Source organism: Podarcis liolepis, assembly GCF_965112155.1.
Source record: "Podarcis liolepis genome assembly, chromosome: 2".
Classification (NCBI taxonomy): domain Eukaryota; kingdom Metazoa; phylum Chordata; class Lepidosauria; order Squamata; family Lacertidae; genus Podarcis; species Podarcis liolepis.
The window spans coordinates 50,927,046-50,946,632 of NC_139555.1; the positions used below are offsets into that span (position 1 = coordinate 50,927,046).

At 42.8% G+C, this 19,587-nt stretch overlaps 1 protein-coding gene across 12 annotated transcripts in view; it reads left to right on the forward strand.

The window, feature by feature from the left end:
• The window catches only part of SH3TC2 (SH3 domain and tetratricopeptide repeats 2), a 54,441-nt gene that overhangs the window by 6,454 nt on the left and 28,400 nt on the right, over positions 1–19,587 (forward strand). For 5 of the 12 annotated variants that reach the window (XR_014520932.1, XM_083483418.1, XM_083483415.1 and 2 more), the window contains 8 exons: positions 3,849–3,968; positions 9,374–9,478; positions 10,698–10,825; positions 12,487–12,592; positions 13,826–13,969; positions 15,177–15,372; positions 15,914–15,987; positions 16,684–16,879. Coding sequence is in view for 10 of the 12 variants with exons in the window: in XM_083483418.1 (XP_083339544.1) it covers positions 3,849–3,968; positions 9,374–9,478; positions 10,698–10,825; positions 12,487–12,592; positions 13,826–13,969; positions 15,177–15,372; positions 15,914–15,987; positions 16,684–16,879 (1,069 nt within the window). In the remaining 2 variants the exon portion in view is untranslated. Of the gene's footprint in view, positions 1–965; positions 1,106–3,848; positions 3,969–9,373; positions 9,479–10,697; positions 10,826–12,486; positions 12,593–13,825; positions 13,970–15,176; positions 15,373–15,913; positions 15,988–16,683; positions 16,880–19,587 lie in introns of those variants that run through there. The other 7 variants (XR_014520931.1, XM_083483416.1, XM_083483417.1 and 4 more) reach the window with 3 other exon arrangements.

Genomic DNA, 19,587 nt, shown 5'->3' on the forward strand with positions numbered 1-19,587 from the left:
TGATGAAAGTTTTACAGTGGTACCTTGGGTTACAAACGCTTTGGGTTACAAACGCTTCAGGTTACAGACTTCGCTAACCCAGAAGTAGTACCTTGCGTTAAGAACTTTACCTCAGGATGGGAACAGAAATTGCACGGCGGCAGCAGGAGGCCCCATTAACTAAAGTGGTACCTCAGGTTAAGAACAGTTTCAGGTTAAGAATGGACCTCCGGAATGAATTAAGTTCTTAACCAGAGGTACCACTGTACTTGGAGCAGAGCCACTGAAATTAATGAACACAGTTAAGTTAGGTCGATTGATTTCAACAGTTCTGGCCTGAGTTCAACAGTTTGAATTCTACCCAATCTTTTCAATGTAAAATTCTCATTCTCCTATTGATTGAAATGAGAGGTTTTGTGATACAGTGTCATGGGGAACAATAGCTTGGATTATGTATCTTGGTTGCTAGAGAAGAGAAAATGGAGCGCAGGTTGTAGGAGCACTAATGACAGTGAAAAGGTTTAGGATGATCACTTTCTGTTGCAGCTCTTGGCCTGCTGTTTTCATTTCTACAGCAGGAGCAGATCACCTCCTGAAAATTATATCAGTTAAGATTTGCAGAGGATTTGATTTGCATAAGTAGTGCACCTCATTTGCATAAATTATGCCATGCAGATGTGTGGGCTTTTCATGCCTGTCTTTAAGGAGGACCCAAACCAGCCTTTCAAGAGACATCTGGATTTTTCTTCACCACCCACCAAAGCTCAGAATGCCAGGAATGTACTGCCTGGCATTTGAGATACAATCTGAAGTGGCATGGAGGGGCGACAAACTAGTGGAGCAGGGGAGAGTTGAGGCTGGCTCGGTGCTGCCTCTTGGGACACGTGCCCAGCCACACCTCCCACCTTCCAAATGCAGGGCGGCCATCAAAAGATGCATTGTGCATTGAGAGGCTGTTTCTCCAATGATTTAACAAGAGTACTTTTGATGTGGTGGATTGCATTGGTCTTGTCCCGGGTCTGCTAGGAAGGATAAACTGCTGGCCTTGGGGCTGCATGGGCTGGTGGACACATGGGCTGCTGCTTTGGTGCCCCTTTCCAGAGGAAATTTTCACTGTGGTCCACAGGTGAGTTGCTCACAGCCTCCTTCTGTATTTGCCCTTTAGCCTTCTGTGGTATAACTCTGCAGGAGCCGTCAATCAGCACAGCAGAATCAGATCAAACAGGGTCTGTCAACCTAGCAGCCTGCTGCTTTGCTCTCGGCACGATCACCAGTGGTTGAGGGGGTAGAAGCACCCTATAAACAGGATGGTGTATCTAGGCTGCAAGCCTAATCAAAATGACCTGGGGGTAAACCCTCAGTGAGTTCAAGAGGATTTACTTTTGAGCAGGCATGATTAGAATTGTGTTGTTAATTCAGTTTATGTCTGCAGTACTGGATTCTTACAGCTTCCCTCATGGAAAATATGTTGCATGCTCCAATTCCATCTTTCCTACTTCCAGCCATCAACAGATCATAATCTAGTTTGCAGATGCTACTGCATTCTAATATCTATCTATCATCTATCTATCTATCTATCTATCTATCTATCTATCTATCTATCTATCATCTATCATCTATCTATCATCTATCTATCATCTATCTATCTATCATCTATCTATCATCTATCATTTATCTCTCTATCTGATTTAATTCCTTTTATGGCCAACAACTCACAAAGAGAAGAATCTAGTCTTGTTGTATTGTGAGAAGAACTGGTGGTCGAGGATGATGCATGAGTGATATTTTTGGGTTTTCCTGTCTCTCTTTCTACACACACTTCTGTAAACCTCTTAATATGCTCCTCCCTTGCTTTAGCCCGCATTTTGTCCAAATGAAAAAATGCCGACTTCCTGATCTTTTCTCCATGAAGATGATGTTCTTCTGGTTGTTTTCATTAACCATTGGCTGCATCTTTTCTACAGCTCTCCTCTGCAATATCCTTTTTTATATGGGATGAACAAAACCACACACAGTATTCCATTCGCAGTTACCCTGTAGGTTTATAGAATGACATTATGATATGTGCTATTTTATTTACCTCTTCTACATCATTCCCAACACAGATTTTCTTGTTTTCATGGCTGTTATCTAGGCTGTCATGGTTGCATCTTGATGTGGGGAAACTCATTTCCGTCCTCCACTTGACGAAGGGAGGTTCACGGTGATATACTGAGAAATCCTTGGGCAGTGATTTTTGGCCTTGCTTAAATAAAAGCTGAATATGTGAGGCAGATAATTAACAGTCCTGATTGGAGAACAATAAAGATACTGGCTTGTATCCAACACCGTGTGTGCAGAGTTCCACTTGTGCAACTGGACTTGCCCCTGCTCTCCATCTGTGTCTTCAAAATCTGCTCTTTGTGTGTGTGGGGGGGGAAAGGGTTCCTCCAATCCCCTGCAGCAGATTTTGAGGGTGCCTGCAGGGCTGAAAGGGAGAGGATGGGAAAATGCTGCTGCTTAAACTGAAATCTGCTGCATGGGTGGAACAGCACTGGATATGCCCCACCATTTATTTTTTTTTAATCCCTATATAATGTTTTCTGTTTTGGATGGAGTATGGTGTGTGAGCTAATTATTTTAATTTGTGATTTTGAATGGAATTCAGTTGCAGGTGCAATTCAGTGTGCCTTCTTCTGTCTTCTGTTTCCCCTTAAGCAACAGGGAAAGGTTTAGATTAGATTATGGTTCAAATTAAGACTGGTTCACATGTTCACATCCATCACTCAGTGACTACAGTACTTGGAGCCACTTCTGACCATGCCATTATTATTATTATTATTATTATTATTATTATTATTATTATTATTATTATTATTATTATTACATTTATACCCCACCTTTTGCCTTGATGGAACTCAAGACAGCTGAGATATAAAAATGAGAACTGCTGAAAACATAGGGGGAAAGCCATTAAAAACAATTAGAAGTAAAACTATCTATTATCTCAATTGAAACCATACAAATAAGTACAACAGAAGCAAGCAAGCTCATGAGCTTTGGCTTTTTCTGATGCCACTCAATTGAGCAGCAGATGCCTGGGGTCATGTGGTAGGTATCTATGGCACAAGTGCATAGAACCAACCCCTAGCATTGGATGTAAGGAAGAAGGCAGGCAGGCAGGCAGGCAGCAGCTGACTGAAGGCGGACTGAGGCTGGTGGGGCACAGTGACCCAGTTGCCGTAATGAACCAGCACCCACTGGATGGAACTTCTGTGTCACCTCAGAAATATACTTTTTACGGTAGAGTCCACTCATACAGCCAGCTGCAAATCATCAAGCACAAGGGTTATCAAGTGTAAAGTACCAGAGTGGCGCAGGATTGTGTGAACCTGCCCTAAGGCTGATGATGTCAGTCTGAAGCAGTAGAATCTACTCCCTCCATCTTTCCTCCACAGTCACTGCCAGTTTTAATTGGTAGGATACTCGAGCAATGAACGGAGACCACAATGCTCTGGGATTCTCACAAGAAGCTGTCACAAAATCTTGTTTTGATTGCAGTGTGACTGACTCCTGATAGTTGATACTAACTGTGAAAGTAGTTTCGGTTCATCTGTCTAAGCAGAAGTAGTTCCTCCTTTAAAAGACTGTTGGGACTAAAATAAAGAGCTAAGAAATTGTGGTTAAGAGAAATGGCTTCAGCCAGCCCTGTTGCAAATGTTGCATGAGAAAGGGAGAGGAAAGGTCCTATCCATTGTGACGGCAAGGGGTTAATTTATTTGCTGTCGTCATCTCGGGTGCATGGGAGTAAGACTCTTGGGGAGCTCTGCAATCAGCAATATCTTTTTATCCTGCATCTCATCTCATCTCTGACTGCATGTGTTCCCCAGGTGACGAGGCATCCTCTTGTTCATCCGATCAACCTGTGTGCCTGGCCAGTTGGTCCAGTCTGCAACAGTACACAGCTGAACCCCCAGAAAGATGGTTCAAAGAGGGGAAGATGGCATCAGGTACTGTTGAAACAACAACAACACTTTGTTCTTCCTTCCAGAAGTGTGTGTGTGTTTGTGTGTGTACTTCTGTATTGCAGTGAAGCCTGGACTGCCCCAGCAGTATTTTCCTGTAAAATGAGTCTGAAGGACTAGCTCAGAGGTGGCCTGGTTATGTTTTGAGAATGGCTAAGGCACATGGGGACATATATACTAGCACTAGATGTGTCCTGTTTCATGGCTATGTCTATGTATGTAACTCTGGCCTGTGTTTATTGATGCCTGTTTTGTGTTAGAATGATGAGAAATGCTATGGCCCTGTGTTAAATTGCATTTTAGAGCCATTTCATAGTTTACATTGAAAATTCATTTCACTCTGGCTATACCAGCTTTACCCTAGCATTTTCCAGAGTAAGCACATCAAGTGTGAACGGCAGATCTACATCCTTAAATATCTGTGGGTGTGTTCTGGGAGTCTGATTTGCCACAGCTTTCCAGTATGTATTCTCCTGCCTACAGGAGCAAAGCCTGGTTTGTTGTGAGAAATGCTGGTGTTATGTTGGTGAAACCCTGACTGATGTGGTTTACACTCCTCACATGAACTCTGTTGTAGACATAGAGCAGTATTCCATCCATTCTGCCTTTTTAAGCGAAGGGACCTAATTCACACACCCTGTATAAGGCCCTTTGGCACTTGCCATTTACAGTTTCATAGGAGCCAATCCAGTTCTTTCAGAAAAGCTGGGTTTTGCATTAGAAGAAAAAGCTTTAATTACGCTGTTCCAAAATACTAGCTGAATAAGGACACTGCCATGCGGCAGCATAACAAAAAATCTGAAAACCCCCAGCAACTATACCACTATAAACGATAAATGCAGAAAGGCCCTAATACTTATCCTTTGGATTTTGTACTTCTTAGAACTTTGCAATATAAGTAAAGGTAAAGGGACCCCTGACCATTAGGTCCAGTCAAGGCCGACTCTGGGGTTGCGGCACTCATCTTGCTTTATTGGCCGAGGGAGCCGGCGTGCAGCTTCCAGGTCATGTGGCCAGCATTACTAAGCCACTTCTGGCGAACCAGAGCAGCACACGGAAACGCCGTTTACCTTCCCACCAGAGCGGTGCCTATTTATCTACTTGCACTTTGACGTGCTTTCGAACTGCTAGGTTGGCAGGAGCTGCGATGAGCAACGGGAGCTCATCCCGTTGCGGGGATTTGAACTGCCGACCTTCTGATCGGCAAGTCCTAGGCTCTGTGGTTTAACCCACAGCGCCACCCACGTCCCTTGCAATATAAACATTGACTCAAAAAAGTACCAAAATGCGCAAACAAATGAACACCATATTTTAAGGTAAAATGCATTTACCTTAAAATACTGAGATAAAATATTGTTTAAATAGTGTTTTCATATAAAACATGTACAGTGCTACCTCGTGTTATGTACCGTCCCCCTTATGAATGCTGCGGGTTACGTGCTCCGCTAACCCAGAAATTGATGCCCCTTGTTGTGACCTTTGCCCTGGGATGCGAGTGGAAATAGCGCTCTGGCAGTGCAGCAGCAGCGGGAGGCACCATTAGAGAAAGCATGCCTCATGTTACGAACAGACCTCCGGAACAGATTACATATGTAACACGAGGTACCACTGTATTTAAATATGAATTATTATTATTATTAAATCACAGATTATCGTGGAAAGGGGGCAGAATCAACTTATGATTGAACAAATGTGCATATTGACATGGAATGTCCTAGGCAGTTCAGTGTGGCTTGTCATTTTATCTTTGATCCATCCAGGCCTTTTTCTAGACGGTGGCATGGGGATGGCAGGTTAAGTAACTGAACTGGCACTGGTAGGATGTAGCTTGCTAGCTATAATAATTTACCAGTTTCACGCTCTGCCATTGGGCCATTTCAGTTGCTTGGGCAAATCTCCCATGCTGTTTTTTACCCAGCTGTCAAAAGCAGACATGATGGTTCTGCTCTGAAACTCTCCAAAGCAAAGCAAAAAGCCTGCTAAATGAGCATCTACAGAGCTATATTTCCCCTGTTTGTAGCTGTAATATGGTTTACAGTTCCACATAAAATCAATTCAGTTTGTTTTAGAGACTAGCAAAGCTGACAATGGAGTGGGGCTGTTTAGTGAGCCTACTTATAAAAACATGCCATTGTTTGCAGCCCATATTTCCTGGCACACAGATCAAGTCCTGTCTAACCACTGACAAGACCCAGGTTTTAAACTCCTATTAGGCTTGCACAGCTTGGGAAGAGCTTGCTGGCTTTGGTTTTTTTATAAAAACAACAACACATGAGCCTCCAGCATCATTAACTTAATTGCTGCCTAAATTTCCTGATTCTAAGAGTTTTATGACTATGTGTAATGATGTGTGGAGTCGAATGAGCCTGGCTAGATTTTTCAGATTGCAGCAGTTATGGGAAATCTCCATTTCCCCCAGAAAATTGATGAGCAAACACTTATGCAAATCCACTCTCTTCCTCCAAGGAGTAACTAGGCGGCCCTTTCCCCCACAGGGTTGGTTTCCACAAAATCCCAGTTGCTGCTCAAAGCAAGAACAGGAATCCATAGAGGCTCAGGGAGGCTACTGAGATAGTGATCTGCTGTTATAGAAACATTTCTGTGGTGCTTATAGTTATAAGCAAAGATCGCAGGAATCATTCTCTCGCTCTTGCATTGGCATCAGGCTTACTCTTCCAAATCTGGCCTATTTTTTCATTTATTGAAAACATTTCAATCCCCACCTCTGTTCTTTGCTCAAGGTGCCTTACAAGGACCCTGTCGTGAAAGACGAAACGAAAACAAGCAAGCAGCCAATAAAATAAATAAAAATATCAGCAGCAAACATCAATACTCTCTCTTAGTAGCTCAACACGGGGCCATCTTTTGTGCTCCTAGCCTATGCAGCTTCCGAAAGATTGCCTAAACCAGCCTCTGTCAACCTGGTGCCTTTGGACCACAACTCCAACCAACTCCAGCCAGCGCCGGGTTGGTGTTCGAACCCATGACCTTGAGCATGAGACTCTTAATCTCAGGGTTGTGGGTTCAAACCCCACATTGGGAAAAAGATTCCTGCATTTCAGGGGGTTGGACTAGATGAACCTTGTGCTCCCTTTCAACTGTACAATTCTATGAATCAGGTTTTTTTTAATGGTCTCAAAACATATTCAATGGATTTTGTGGAACAGGCAGTACGTACATATATACATACATACATGTTAAAAATAATAATTTATGGTTGCAGTCCTATACTGTACTCAGTGGAAGGACATCCCAGGGATAATAGGACAGAGTGGAACTCCTTAGGCAGAGAAGGAAATCTGCCCTCGGAAGCCTCACAGTTGCAGATAGAGAAACCATCAGTGCTCCATTAGTGGTAACGAAAAAAAGTCCACTCATTCTCCAACACACAGGCAGGGAGGAACTCTGGAGGCAGCTTTCAAAGGCATTGTGGGTTACATGTGTGGCCTCTTAACAAGTTTTTAACTTTCCTTTTAACAGGTCCAAGTTCTTTCTTAATTGCAATAATTCATAGCCCTCCACCCACTCCATCTCCAGAACATTCAGGGTGGCCATTCTTTGTGTGTGTGTGTGTGTGTGTGTGTGTGTGTGTGTGTGTGTGTGTTTTAAAGCCAGTTAAAATAACACATTGTTTATCCCCCAGAGCATTACAACAGCCCAGTCTAAGGGTGCAGCATGCTAGCCCCTGCTAAGCAATCACCAATATGTTCTGTTTTTTAAAATAGTCTGTGGGAATTGTTTCTTCCCCACTCAGACCAGATAGCCTGGCCCATCAATAGTAGTACTTCCTTTCTTACATCTAACTAGATGTACCAGATCTATGACTTTCAAATTCATGAGCAGAAAAGAAATGTAAGTCAGAGCTGGAGCCTCTGAGTCCAGTAGGGTAGAGGTGAGGAGACTGTGCCACTGTTACCTCTGTGAAAAGCACTTTAGGGGGAGGTCAGGACCACAAGGGTACACTGGCAGGACTACTGCCACCAATCTTGCAGTCCCAGCCTTGACACCACCCTGTTCAGGTAAGTGGCCATAGCGATGCTGTTTTGAGGGTGGCTCTTCCCTACCACATGGGCTGCTCCTGTTTGAGTCAGTGCCAGGAACAAAAGGAAATGATGGTGGTCCTTTGGTGAGAGATTTCCCATTTGGAGAAGTCACTAGCAGAGGACAGGAAATGTTTGGGTTGTGTGAAATTTAAGTCCACCCTTCAGCTGGAAAGGTCTTAAGTAGCAAGGTTTGGGAAGACTTCTGTTTGGGACTGCAGAAAAACTGCTGCCACTCGTATTGAAGTCCCTGGGGTCGAGGGGTATTATATATTGCTATATCCCCTTTCATGATGCCTGTTGTTTACCAGCTGTGGTCACATGAGCCCAACGGTGCACTTGAGGACTTCCCTTCATGCCCAACAAGACGCCCCTCTTGTCATGAGGTGGTGACAGTGGTTACTTGAAAAGTACCCAGCACTGAAGGAGGAAGTTGGGAGAGTAAAAAGGAAGGCATCACTTTTCATGACTCAAATAGGCTCCTGATCAGAAAGCAGAGGAACTGAGAGGGTAGGAGGGAAGGGAGAGAGATCTGGGAGGTGGAGGAAGAAAATGGAATGGCTACATAGGAGAAAGGGGTCAGGTGGGGGGGGGAGGTTATACACTTTCCTATTGGAATTGCACATTTTTTTCACAGTCTTCTCCCTCCTCATCAAATCACAGATCACATCTGCTTCCATTGACTGAAGTGTAAGAATCTGGTGCTGTCTTGTTCCGCCGTGGTACAAAATCATGGATCTGAGGCACAAGTATCCCTTCAAAACCACCGTTGACTAATAATTTACTTCTGGGCACATAGATGTTTTCTGCAGTTTGTTGGTGGTTTTGTTGTCATTCTATGCTAAAGTCATGAAACTCAGTAGGAATCCTTGCCTTGGGTCAATGGCAAGCAACAGATGTATGATTTATTTATTTTTATCATGTACAGTGATATGGAGTACTTTAATTTGGTGTGTCTTTTTAGTGATCTCATGTAATATAATGCAGATTCAGTGTGATATATTTTGATTCTACTGGATCTGACTTTTATCCTGCTCTCCTGGAAAAATAAAGTGTTTGTGTGTGTGTGTGTGTGTGTGTGTGTGTGTGTACACTTGAGCTTGTTTCCTGTCTGTCTGTCTGTCTGTCTGTCTGTCTGTCTGTCTGTCTGTCTGTCCTTCTGTCATGGTGGGTGGTGACGTGACCCCGGGGAGAGAAGCAGCCACAGGGGAAGGTACCCGCAACACTCTTTCAACATTCCAAATATGCCCACAAGCCCAGAAAGGTTGGTGGCCTCCTGTATTATGCCCTTGCTTTCCCTCTTCTAAAAAAGTTGACAGTGGTCCTTCTGCCTACATGGTGACTTGTCAGGTAACCCCAGGGAACTGGATCCAGGAAGTCAGTCTGCACAAATAGGAGAGGGCACTCTGGAAACTGAGTCCGTGTCACTGGCTGTAGGGGAAGGGTTCCCAAATGGTAAGTGTTTGTCTAATTGCTGCCTTTTGTTTTTAACATCTGTAACTAACGAGCCAGCCCTTGAGATCATTTCTCTGGAGGAGATAATGACGTAGTTTGCATTGCATGACTTATTAGCAATGCAGAAGATTAAGAAGGAAAGGGAACAGAGTTTATAGCAGGCCAGTGTCTGTAATTCCAGGTGTCAATGCAGAAGACAGTATGAATGGGAAAGTGATGGGCCATTGTCTGACCTGTACCACCCATCATCTTTCCAGTGGCTAATAGCACCCATAGATGGTGCATAATTCCAATTAGGTTTGAAGGGACACATTTCACTTAATTATAACAAAAAACAACACTCTCAGAAATATCCTCAGATAACCACCAATTCCCATGTGATAACTTATTATGAATTGGGTGTAAATTATTTTTTTGCAACAACATCTAAATGAATCTTCATTGAAAATGCTGCATGAATCCTGATGTGGGCTATTTATGAATGGGGAAGGTGAGCCAGAAGCTGCCAGGCACTCTCTTGGAATTCAGGACTTCAGTGAGGGTAAAACCGCTTACTTCAGTAGCTGGCACTTTAACTGGTGGCGGTTTTTGTAGTAAGATGGAGTAACAAAGAAGTCTGGCTGGTCTCAACAAGAGGAATAGTGATTCTCTTACATTCTGCTTTGGGGAACATAGCCAAGGTGACCCTTTGCCATTCAGAGTATGCTAGACTGGACCTGGCAAACATGTTGTTGCTGTGAGTTGACTTGCCTGTCCTAGAACCCAGGAAGCATTTCAAGAAACAGCATCTTCCACAAGTGAATTAAACTGAATGCTTTAGTTCCAGTGAGTTCCAGTGAAAGATCAGGAGGAACAGTGCAATGTAAGCCCTGCCAGAGCACCTCTCCTGACCTATCCTGAAGCCACACTGGCTGTTCCAGTGCTGAGAATCTCCTGTTTTTTCCCTGAAGACACCTGCTATTTTCCCTGAAGACACCTGCTTGTCTCCAAAAGCTGTAAACCCACCAGTCTAATCTGTGGAATCTAATAAGGTGTGATGGGGATTTTGATTACATATCTATAGATGAATGATAGAAACATTCAATCCTCCTTGATGCTCACTAATGCTCACAGTTAGGTGAAAGTAGAGCTGATCCATGCAGAATGCTGGACAAAGGTATTTAGTATTTTATCTTCTTTAATTGCCTATCTCTCTTTCTCTCTCTTTTTAATTTTAAAGAGATTGCCCTCTCATTTTCTGTCATGAGTCTCTCGGGACAGGGCCCCAATCCGCAGCTGCAGGAGACAGCCAGAAAGAAGCTGTGGGCCTTAGAAAATGACGACAAAGATGTCTGTGCTCTTTTCAAGGTAAAGTTGTTGCTGTTACTTCTTAAGCACCTCATGGGTAGCAAAGTAGGAATCTGTCCTATGCCAAGTCAGGCCATTGTGCCATCTTGCTCAGTATTGTCTACTCTGTCAGCAGCTCTCCCATGATCTCAAACCGAAGGGTCCTTCCCATGTCTGGTGTTTGAGATCTTTTAAATTGAAAATGCCAAGGATTTTCACCTAGAATCTTCTGTGTGCAAAACATCTGCTCTAGTACGGAGCTATGCTTTTGTTTATGCCTGCATAAAGCAGTCAGAGGTGAATTGCCAGCTTTTATTATTCCTGCCACGCCTGTCACTGTAACTAGGTGACAATGTGATGGCATTGAGTGTTGGCATCACGGCTGTCAACAAAGCTCTTGGATCTGTAGTTGCAAAAAGAACAATCAGTTCCCCGCCTCGACAACATATAGCTCAACATGGTTAGAATGATCCTATAAAAGGAAAAGGTTTGGAGCCCACAGATTCCCTTTATCCCTTCGATCACACTCATAATCATATTCATAATTATTTTCGTATTCACATCTGTGTAACTATCCCTGCTCCAAAGTGACTGGACACTTCAAGTTTTTATAACTACAAAACTTGCCACTCAAATAATGTTGACAAATGTACCCAAGAAATGTTGTATGTTTTTTATCATTCATTCATGGATTTTTTAATGCTTATTTCTTTTCTTTTTTATTCCTCCTTTTTTGGTTTCTTATTGTTGTTGTTCTTGTTGATAACTATAATAATACAATATCTCAATCAGAAATGTTTCGTTTTGCTATTTATTTTCCAAATTGAGATTATATAAATGCCACACATTGTCAAATTATTAAAATTGAATGAAAAGTTATTTAAAACTCAGAAAGCTTTTTTTTAATTTAAAAAATCCCCACCATAATTTAAATTCCCCACCATTTTTCAATTCCCCTGCACATTATTTGTAATACCATCTTTATTCAAAAGAGCTCAGGGCAGTAAACACCCAATCTCTGCTTTAAAACCTTCAAGGAAGGAGAGTTCTTACTGTCACAAAGTTATTTGTGATATTTAGTTGGAATCTCCTTTCTTGTAACTTGAAGCCATTGGTTTGAGTCCTGTCCTCCAGAGCAGGAGAAAACAAGCTTGTTCTGTCTTACATGTGACAGCCCTTGATATATTTGAAGTTGGTGAACATATCTCCTCTCAGTCACCTCTTCTCCAGGCTAAACATGCCCAACTCCCTGAACCGTTCCTCATAGGCTTGGTTTCCAGACCCTTGATCATCTTGGTTGCCCGCCTCTGTACATGTTCCAGCTTTTCAAGATCCTTCTTAAATTGTGGTGCCCAGAACTGGACACAGTATTCCAGGTGACACTATACTTCTGCTGATGCAGCCTAGAATAGCATCAACTTTTTTTTACTGCTGCATCACATTGTTGACTCATGTCAGTAGCTAATCTCCCTTTATGTAGGGCAGGGTTGTATTGTCTTTCTGTAGTCATGACCCTTAGTCTACAATCCAAATTTCAAATGCCATTGTTGGAAGAAGAAGAAGAAGAAGAAGAAGAAGAAGAAGAAGAAGAAGAAGAAGAAGAAGAAACAGAAACACAGAATATAGCACATGTTCATTCACAACATAATTCCCATGGTCTTTCCTGCTTTCCTTTTTTGCAGGAGCTGTCAGCCCGGCTGGTTTGTATCCAGGCACAGGACAGTCGCTTTCTACTCTCCTTCAGGACCATAGAAGAAATCTGGAAGTTTTCAACATACTTAGCGCTCGGTAGATCACATGGAACTGAGGGGAGACTGGCTTTCCACCAGGAGAGCTGGAGGGTGGGATGTGGGGATCATTATATAAGTTGCTGTGGGCAGGACTAGTCTCTTAAGATATGAGAGAAAGAGAGCTTCTGCCTCTGTGTCTCTTTTCAGTATTTACAGTGGTGCCCCACAAGACAAATGCCTCGCAAGACGAAAAACTCGCTAGACGAAAGAGTTTTCTGTTTTTTGAGTCGTTCCGCAAGACGAATTTCCCTATGGGCTTGCTTCGCAAGACGAAACGTCTTGCGAGTTCTTGCAAGTTTGTTTCCTTTTTCTTAAAGCCGCTAAGCCGTTAATAGCCGCTAAGCCGCTAATAGCCGCTAAGCCGCTAATAGCCGTGCTTCGCAAGACGAAAAAACCACAAGACGAAGAGACTCGCGGAACGGATTAATTTCGTCTTGCGAGGCACCACTGTATATTGAAAAAGGTCCAGTTTCACACACTGCTACCCCTCTCCAACAAGGCAAGGCTGGGGTGGAATGAAATCCATTCTGATGATACCATGGCTCATGGTGTCAAATGAGACACTACAAGGAAGAGAGAAAGAAACAAAGCTGAAGTGGTTTCATCTCCATATATAAGAGGCAGTTTCAACCCTTGAAAGCTTGTAAAAGATCCATGCATAGCGAAGAGCTGGAAGGGAGGATCAGACAAGGGCTCATGGGTCAAAATTATGATGCTGTAAGCATAGGAAACTGAAATTAATTTGTTGATTAGTTAATTGATTGGTTATCAAACAAGAGAGAAGGGGGTGGCAGTGAGAAAAGGATGCATACACTTTATTTGCCCGTGGCCCCAGACACTACTGGGTTTGGCCCTCCCCACCCCAGCAGGCAGCCTTTGACAAATTATCCCTAATGGAGTGTGGCCCTTGACAGAAAAACATTCCCTTCTCCTACGTTATAGGATTTTTTTAAAGAAAAAGCTTATTGTGCTTTAAAGTTTTGTTTTGTGGTTTTGTTGTTATTATTGGCTTATTTGATTTTTAACTACTTCTGAAACTTCCTGCTGAGAGACGGCTTATGTAAGTTTGAGAAATAGAACGTTTTCAGTTTGGCCCTGAGGCTGTGTGGCGTGGGCCTGAAGAATGACCGACATTCTGTGTCAAATGTTTTACCTGAGAAAACCACTGCTGCATGTTTGCTCTTGGAAGCCACATGATACGTTTGCATTCTTCCTTTTTATTGTGGATCAGGCTATGTGGGCTGCTGTTTGGAGCATCTTCTCTTCACCCCTGAGTACTGGCTGAACTGTGCTCTGGTGGAGGACACCGAGATAACTGTTGCTCTAGATGAGGATCACATGGCCACCATGTACTTAGGTCTTCTGCTTCAGGAAGGTGAGAAATATGAAGCCAGTCTTACAGCTCCTCTCCAAATATCCCTTTAGGAGTATGTTTTGGATCCATAGTACTGCATATTTGTAAGGTGGGCTCTTAAGTGGGTTGCTCTGGACTCCTATTGGCAGGAGAGAGAAGGCCAGAGTGGGACCATGCAGGTGTGGAGTAGGTAGATTTTGGAAAGGGGTCCTACCTGCCTCAAACCCCAAAATCTGGTTCTGGTGAGGGGAAGAGTCCCCAGCAAAAGTGTACAATAGACAGGCACTATTTACTTAGATCCTATAATGTAAAGTTCTCTGGGTGGCTGACAGTAAATAATATATGAGATAATATATAAAACCATAACATTACAGAAAAAGTAAAATTTAAAAAGCTACCAAAAAATTGCCTACTCCCCATTTAAAACACAGATATACAAACTGAGAAAGACCCAGATTATCTAAATTATTTAAAATGTTTGAGTGACCAGGAAGGCTTTACCTATCTCTGAAAACACCACAAAGATGGTGACAGGCTTTTTCATATGTAACAGGGGTACCAACCCTGACCAAAGACTACTAGAAAGTAAGTTCACTGTGAGCAAATCACTTCATATAGTCAACACGAGGAGCCCAAAATCGTTCTGCACAAAATTATTTTTGAAGCAAACATGAGGTCAGGAAGCAACTGGATCCTGAGATAATGCACTGAACAATTCTCTGCCTCAGAGCCCACATCCCAGCCTCCAAATGGTTGCTTCAGCGAGATTTCAGACTAAGACATGGTTCTGACCTGCTGGGCAACCTCTTGCCCACATAAGTGGTCATTGTAGGAGAGGAATTTTCCCACAGAATTTTCACTGGTATCATGCTTGTTACTTTTGTTACCCTCCTTTCTCGTAGGTGAGTAAGACCCAAGGCAAGTTACAAATCAGTACAATGAAAACAAAACCAGTAAAACACAAATGCAGCTATGTAGCCAATGCCCATAAAGCACTGCAATTTGAAATAGCTTTAAACTTGGTCTTCCTAAAGAGAAAAGTCCTCACGATTTTATGCAAGGGAATAGAGAGACTGGACCAAACAAGGTTTCTGGGGAGGGAATTCCACAATTGTGACACCATGACAGAAAATGCCTGGCTTTGAAGGTAGTAACACATGGAGCAGGGTTTCCAAGCTGTTTATAGGACAATAATCCTGACCTTTATCAATTCTTCTTTCATCTGCAGGAAACTTCTTTGCCAGGGTCGTGGTTGGTGTCCTGACAGATGAAGAAGGGGAGGATTTGAAGCTCTCCAAAAATGAGCTTGTCCATGTGAAAGACATTGGGCATGACACCAAATGGGAAGGGACATCTCTGTTGAATGACCAGAGGGGCCTGGTCCCTGTCACAGCCATGGAACCATTGCCCCATCCTTTTTACCAGTAAGTAGAGCGGCTGTGGCAATCTATACACAGGGCCGACATTGTGAGTCATTGTGGCCGTAACCTGGGTTCACTCAGAGTAAAACGCTCAGAATGAAAACATTCTTATCTCCGAGGGTAAAACGGGCTGCTATTAATATACCTGCCCTCTGTAAATACATCCTGAGATCACTTTTATTGGCAATTATGTTATGAAAGGTTAGTGTGCACCATTCCCCACCCCCAAATGTGAAGCAAAGAGTACAGTCGTACCTTGGAAGTCAAACGGAATCCGTTCCGGAAGTCCATTCGACTTCCAAAATGTTCGGAAACCAAAGCGTGGCTTCTGATTGGCTGCAGGAAGCTCCTGCAGCCAACCAGAAGCCATGGAATCCCCGTTGGACGTTTGGGATCCAAAGAATGTTCCCAAACCGGAACACTCACTTCTGAGTTTGCGGCATTCAGGAGCCAAAATGTCTGAATACCAAGGCATTTGGGATCCAAGGTATGACTGTACTCTGAAAGAAATAGAGTGTTCATTCACAGCTCTTCATATCCACAGGTGGTTCCTGAAGAACTATCCAATGAGCTGTGGTATCTCCAAACAAATCAGCGGACCTGGCTCTTTGCAGATTGGTGAGGACAATCTTATTGGGGGTAAATTGTAGATAACTGACTTAAGACTGATCCATTGTGTACTTCTCTCTTTATTTGAAGTGGGGGTGGGATTGCAGGGTTTTTAGAATGTCTTAGATTTGCACAGGATATAGTTTGCATTTTTTAATCATTTGTTTAAATTAGAAGCGGAAACATCAGCTAAATTAGCTTCATTTGCCCTCAGTGACATCAAATCTAATTGCCTAGAATAGTGTCATGACATCATTACATTTACTATGTGATGTACCTAATTGACTGAAACCACACTATGAAAAAGGAAGCGCCTAACAGGTTGGAGTACTGCCAAAGCAACAGATGAGGGGAAGGTGATGGCAAATTGACACAAAAAGTGTGAACATTTGCAATAGTAGTGATTATCCCCTACCTTCACTCCAAATGTTTTCACGCTGAAAGCTGAAATAGGCAAACATTTTACCCAAGCTTCTTTCTTTCTTCTGTCTTCATTTGAAGGGGGGCTGTATTAAGCTGTATTAAGAATAAGCTGTGGTTTCAGGTGACAGGACAAAACACAAATGTTATGGGACACAAAGTTACTTTGTTTTCACACTCAACTCATAAGCATGCCCTTCTCTGCCAGTGGTCACTGTTTCAAAGAGAGAATGGTTCAATGGTTCAGCCTGCTGGAATGAGGGACATTTTTGTTTTATTTCTTAGGCCAAGGGAGGTGCACAACTACAGAAGATCACAGAGGGAAAGGATGGGACGAGCTGAGCTTCTGCAAAGGGGACACCATAGAGGTCACTGGCTTCTTCATTCCAGGCCTCCAGTGGTTTATAGGGAAATCCACAACCAGCGGTGCAGTAGGCTTTGTCCAAACCAGATGTGTGCATCCTGAGACTTGTGAGCCGATGTAAGTGTGAAATACCCACAGAGGGAGGAAAACACACTTGTGGGCTGAGATAAAGACACAATTGGTGTTTATTGCATAAATGCAGAAATCAAGTTTGGGATCTTTTTCTGTGTAGGGTGAGGTGTGAGGGAACTGTGGATAGGAGACAGGAAAAATGTTGTTGCTCAAGATTATTATTATTATTTTTTGCTTAAGAAAACATCTCAAGGCATGTGATCAAAATCATAATATAGAAATGATTTGTGAATTGAATATGAGTTTGTTAAATGGAGATGTTTAAAGATATGCCTTGCCTCAGGCACAAAGCAACTCAAGCAGTACAATTCTATGGGTGATCACTACCTGGTGGGAAGTTAATCTCTGAAGAAATCAAGGGGCCTTGTCAACACACAGAGGAAGTACACAGATAAGAGTATCTGTTTACTTTTGCTTGACAGTTCACATTTTCAAATATTTTGGTGTTCTTGCATCCTGTTTCTCCACAAAGTGACTTGAATCAACCCTTGAAGAATCTGGTGTTCATTTTCTTTACTTTTGGAATTTATTTGTACAGTGGTGCCTCGCAAGACGAAAATAATCCATTCTGTGATTCTCTTCGTCTAGCGGTTTTTTCGTCTTGCGAAGCAAGCCCATTGAAGGATTAGCGGATTAGCGCTATTAGCGGCTTTTAGCGGCTTATCTGCTGATCAGATCAGCTGATAAACGGCTTAGCGGCTTAGAAAAAGGGGGGAGGGGAAAAAACCAGCAGTAACTCACAAGACATTGTCGTCTTGCGAAGCAAGCCCATAGGAGATTCGTTTTGCGAAGCACCTCCAAAACGCAAAACCCTTTCGTCTAGCGCGTTTTCCGTCTTGCGAGGCATTTGTCTTGCGGGGCACCACTGTAATTATTTCTCCCCCCACCAAATGCTAAATGGTCTCCTGTAGTAATTGATTTAAACGTCAAGTGTTTGCTTGCATCTGTGAGGACCAGATCTTTTTAAAAATGAGGCTGGAGATTTAAAATATATAATTTCAGGTGATGAGAAAATAGGCTTTTGAGACAAAAGCACCACAGCGTATGCCTCTTTCAGGTTTCTGTGAGGCATATCCTTAAGAAATGTTGCCACAACTTGCATCTTATCTCTTCCTCTGAATTTCAATTAACTGATAACATTCTTCAGTATGTAGAAATTGGCTTGATATGGCAACAGTGAGGGAAGAGCGGGGGGGGGGGCAGTTGCTCCAGTCCAGTAGCTCTGGTGTTCACATGTGAGTTCTGAAGCTTACAGAATATTCCAAATGAATCCCATTTCACATTAACATTGGGGAAAGCTCTCTGTGTGCATTGCGCATGGTGCTTGTCCTGACACAGAAAAGAATGGGGGAGTTTCTGTTCATGTGGAGGTGCATCATAGAACTCCAGCTCATAGTTGATGGGTTTATTGTAGAAACAACCTTGTTTCAGAGCAAGTAGATAATTATATTCAGATCAGTGGATGAATATTCAGAAAATACTTCGGTCACATGTAAGAACAGCTAGAAAAGGAATGTGTACATGGCAATCTTTTGTTTATGCATAAGTAAGTCCTGTAGAGTTCTGTGTGGCTTACTCTGAGGTAAGTGAGTATAGGATTGCAGCTGTAGTTTAAGGAAATCCTGGGTTTTTAAAGAGGGTTTGATAAGGCTTTCAAAAGTGGTTTATGGTTTGGTGAATATTGCACTAATGTATAGTAGTTGGTCTTGGTCCCAAATATATTCTCAAGCGATCATCTGCTGTGAGGTGCATTTTGGGTAATAGAAGAGAAAGATGGTAGCCTTTAATTGCAGCAACTACTGTGTGTGCAATTTGCAAGCTTATGAGAATAAAGAGTCACCATTTGAAGGGACAGAGCAAATGCTGCTTTACATCAGGTAAAACAGACAGCTTACATGACAGTGTGGGGAAGCTTAGTTGGTCATTAGCATTTCCTACAGTAAAGTCAATTCAATCAATTTCAGGTAGTTTATCTTCTGGCCAGAGGACTATAAAGTGTTAATACCTCTGGGACATCCACTTTTGGTGAAGGCTTAACTAGCACATGTGTGGCAGCATGAGGCTGGATTTCTAGTGGCAGGATTTGTCCAGGTGCTCTGATTAAGGTATTGTATCACTGCAAGTAATGGGTTTGAAAACTATGGTCCAAGCAAACGTTAGAATTCAAACAAACAAACCTCTGAGCATGTTCTGAGCCTAGGAATTTGTTTTCCAGGATGAGAACTGAACTAAACATCATTCTCTTGCCCAGAAGTCCATGTCTGCTTAGCTTTCTTTCTTTCAGGAGCCTAATATAGGTAGAAAACAGCAATCTGTGGTTGCTGCTGCAGCTGAACCTTTGGGAACTGGAATCCCTTGCAGATCTAGTGCAAACTGCCAGAGAAAACTACCAGTAGATTTCAACCTACCTTCTACTCACCCTCAGCCTAAAAGCTTGCAAAGTAGATGTCAGGTGTGCTTCCTTAGGGAAGTCATTCCAAAGCTGTGGTGCCCCTACTGAAAAAAGCTGTCTCCTGACAGTTATTGCATATATCACATACGAATGTTATTCATGCAGGAGGTAAGTTAGAAGACAAATGAAGCGTATATCCTAACCAATTCAGGTACATTTGAGCTCTGTATGTATGCATGTAGAGTTGCGTGTGAAATTGCAGTGGCCACAAGATGTCACTGTTAATCTTCCTCAAGATTTT